Here is a 1704-nt window from a genome sequence, read left to right as displayed (position 1 = left end):
AACTTACAAAGGATCTAGATTTAATGTTATATGGATTTAGTTTCCACGTTGGTAGCCCATGTAAAGAATTCGATGCGTATATACGTGGAATTGAAGTATGTAAAGAATTGATTACTTTTGCAAAATCGATAAGATGCGAAGATATCAAGTTAATTGATATTGGAGGAGGTTTTCCTGGAGAAAGTGAATATCAAATCGATGAGGTCAGTTTATTCATTTGAAATCTGTTAATATATTAATGAAATATATTAATAGTTATCTTCTTATTCTGCTTAGCTTTCATATATAATTAATGATGCAATCAAAGAAATAGATCCTACTATAGAAATTATAAGCGAGCCAGGTAGATACTACGTAACAGCTGCATTTACTTTGGCTGGCTATTTACATTCTAAGAGAACTGTATCTAATGGAAATAGTCTAAAACAGATGTATTATGTTAACTGTGGAGTTTATAGTGGGTTTATAGAAGAATTGTTGAATTTGAATTCACGTCAACCGATCTCTCTGTTCAAAGTATATAACTGATATATTATATTCAGAATTATTTTCTTTATTTTAAATATTTGTGTATATATATATATATATATATATATATATATATGTATTACAAAAGGTAAATCTGTTGCAGCCTGTATCTAATAAAGAATATCTTTCTACGATATGGGGACCGACTTGTGATTCCTGTGATTGCATCGTCAAAGACGTATTATTACCAGAATTTTATATAGGAGATTGGCTTGTATGGAAAGACATGGGTGCATATACAACTTCTAGAGTTTGTGAATTTAATGGGTTTCTGCCGCCGATAGTTCATTCATTTATCAGAAAAAGTCAATGGTTAATTTAAATATCTGAGATGTTTATTTCTCGAAATATTACAATTTTTTATAATAATCTGACATTATAAATATTTTTTTCAGGAAAGATTTTTGTGCCATTACTAGATGTGACATAAATAATTGATTATATAGGACAGAATTGATGATCTTAATACAGATATAAAATATATATTCAAAATAAAATAATTGAATGTTCCTTGTATTAGAAACACTTATACGTTTACTATATTTGTTAGTTAAAAATTTAATTAAATACGGATTTTATTTTATTTGACTATATTAGACACTCGAATTAAGCTATTGTATTATATTATATCATTCATTCCAATGGACTATATTGTACTATGAAGATAATTGTTATTTTTTAAAAAACATTTTTAATTATTTCATACTTTTTTTTTATTTTTAATAAAGACTTTTTTCTTATGAACTATTACGTATTCGAATAGATTAAAAATATCTTTAAAAATCTATTTGACGATGTAGCTTGTCCGCTCCTAACACCATAACGAATCATGTTTCAATCGCCATATTGTTTTTATCATCCGCATCATTATAATCGGCTATTCTGTTTCAGCATCTGATTTTTATTTTAAATTTTTATTAATAAATCATTATCTTTGCAAATACGTTTATGCAAATATAATATTATTATTCAATTTTTGTTCGAGTTTTGAATAATTCGTACCTGAGTAATAGAAAACGTTTTTTATCACAAATTAATTATATGTGTTAATTATAGTTATTATCGTATTGAAATATAATCAGCATAATTTAATATTATGATAATGATTTTTTAAAAAAACTTATATATTTATTTTATGAAATACAACATTTATTATTTCAAACAGTGTCCAATTTT

General features: G+C 25.2%; 1 protein-coding gene across 1 annotated transcript in view; it reads left to right on the top strand.

Moving 5' to 3' along the window:
- LOC122637204 (ornithine decarboxylase-like) overlaps positions 1-1002 on the top strand; it is a 1947-nt gene extending 945 nt beyond the window's left edge. The window contains exons 4-7 of the mRNA XM_043829206.1: positions 9-203; positions 277-516; positions 632-840; positions 924-1002. Coding sequence (XP_043685141.1) covers positions 9-203; positions 277-516; positions 632-840; positions 924-966 — 687 coding nt within the window. The 3' untranslated portion in view covers positions 967-1002. The remainder of the gene's footprint in view (positions 1-8; positions 204-276; positions 517-631; positions 841-923) is intronic.
- Positions 1003-1704: the final 702 nt, after the last annotated feature.

The sequence above is a fragment of the Vespula pensylvanica genome, chromosome 25 (assembly GCF_014466175.1).
Source record: "Vespula pensylvanica isolate Volc-1 chromosome 25, ASM1446617v1, whole genome shotgun sequence".
In the NCBI taxonomy this organism is placed as follows: domain Eukaryota; kingdom Metazoa; phylum Arthropoda; class Insecta; order Hymenoptera; family Vespidae; genus Vespula; species Vespula pensylvanica.
Note: the sequence above shows the minus strand (reverse complement) of the source record. Positions and strands in the feature narration are given on the sequence as shown.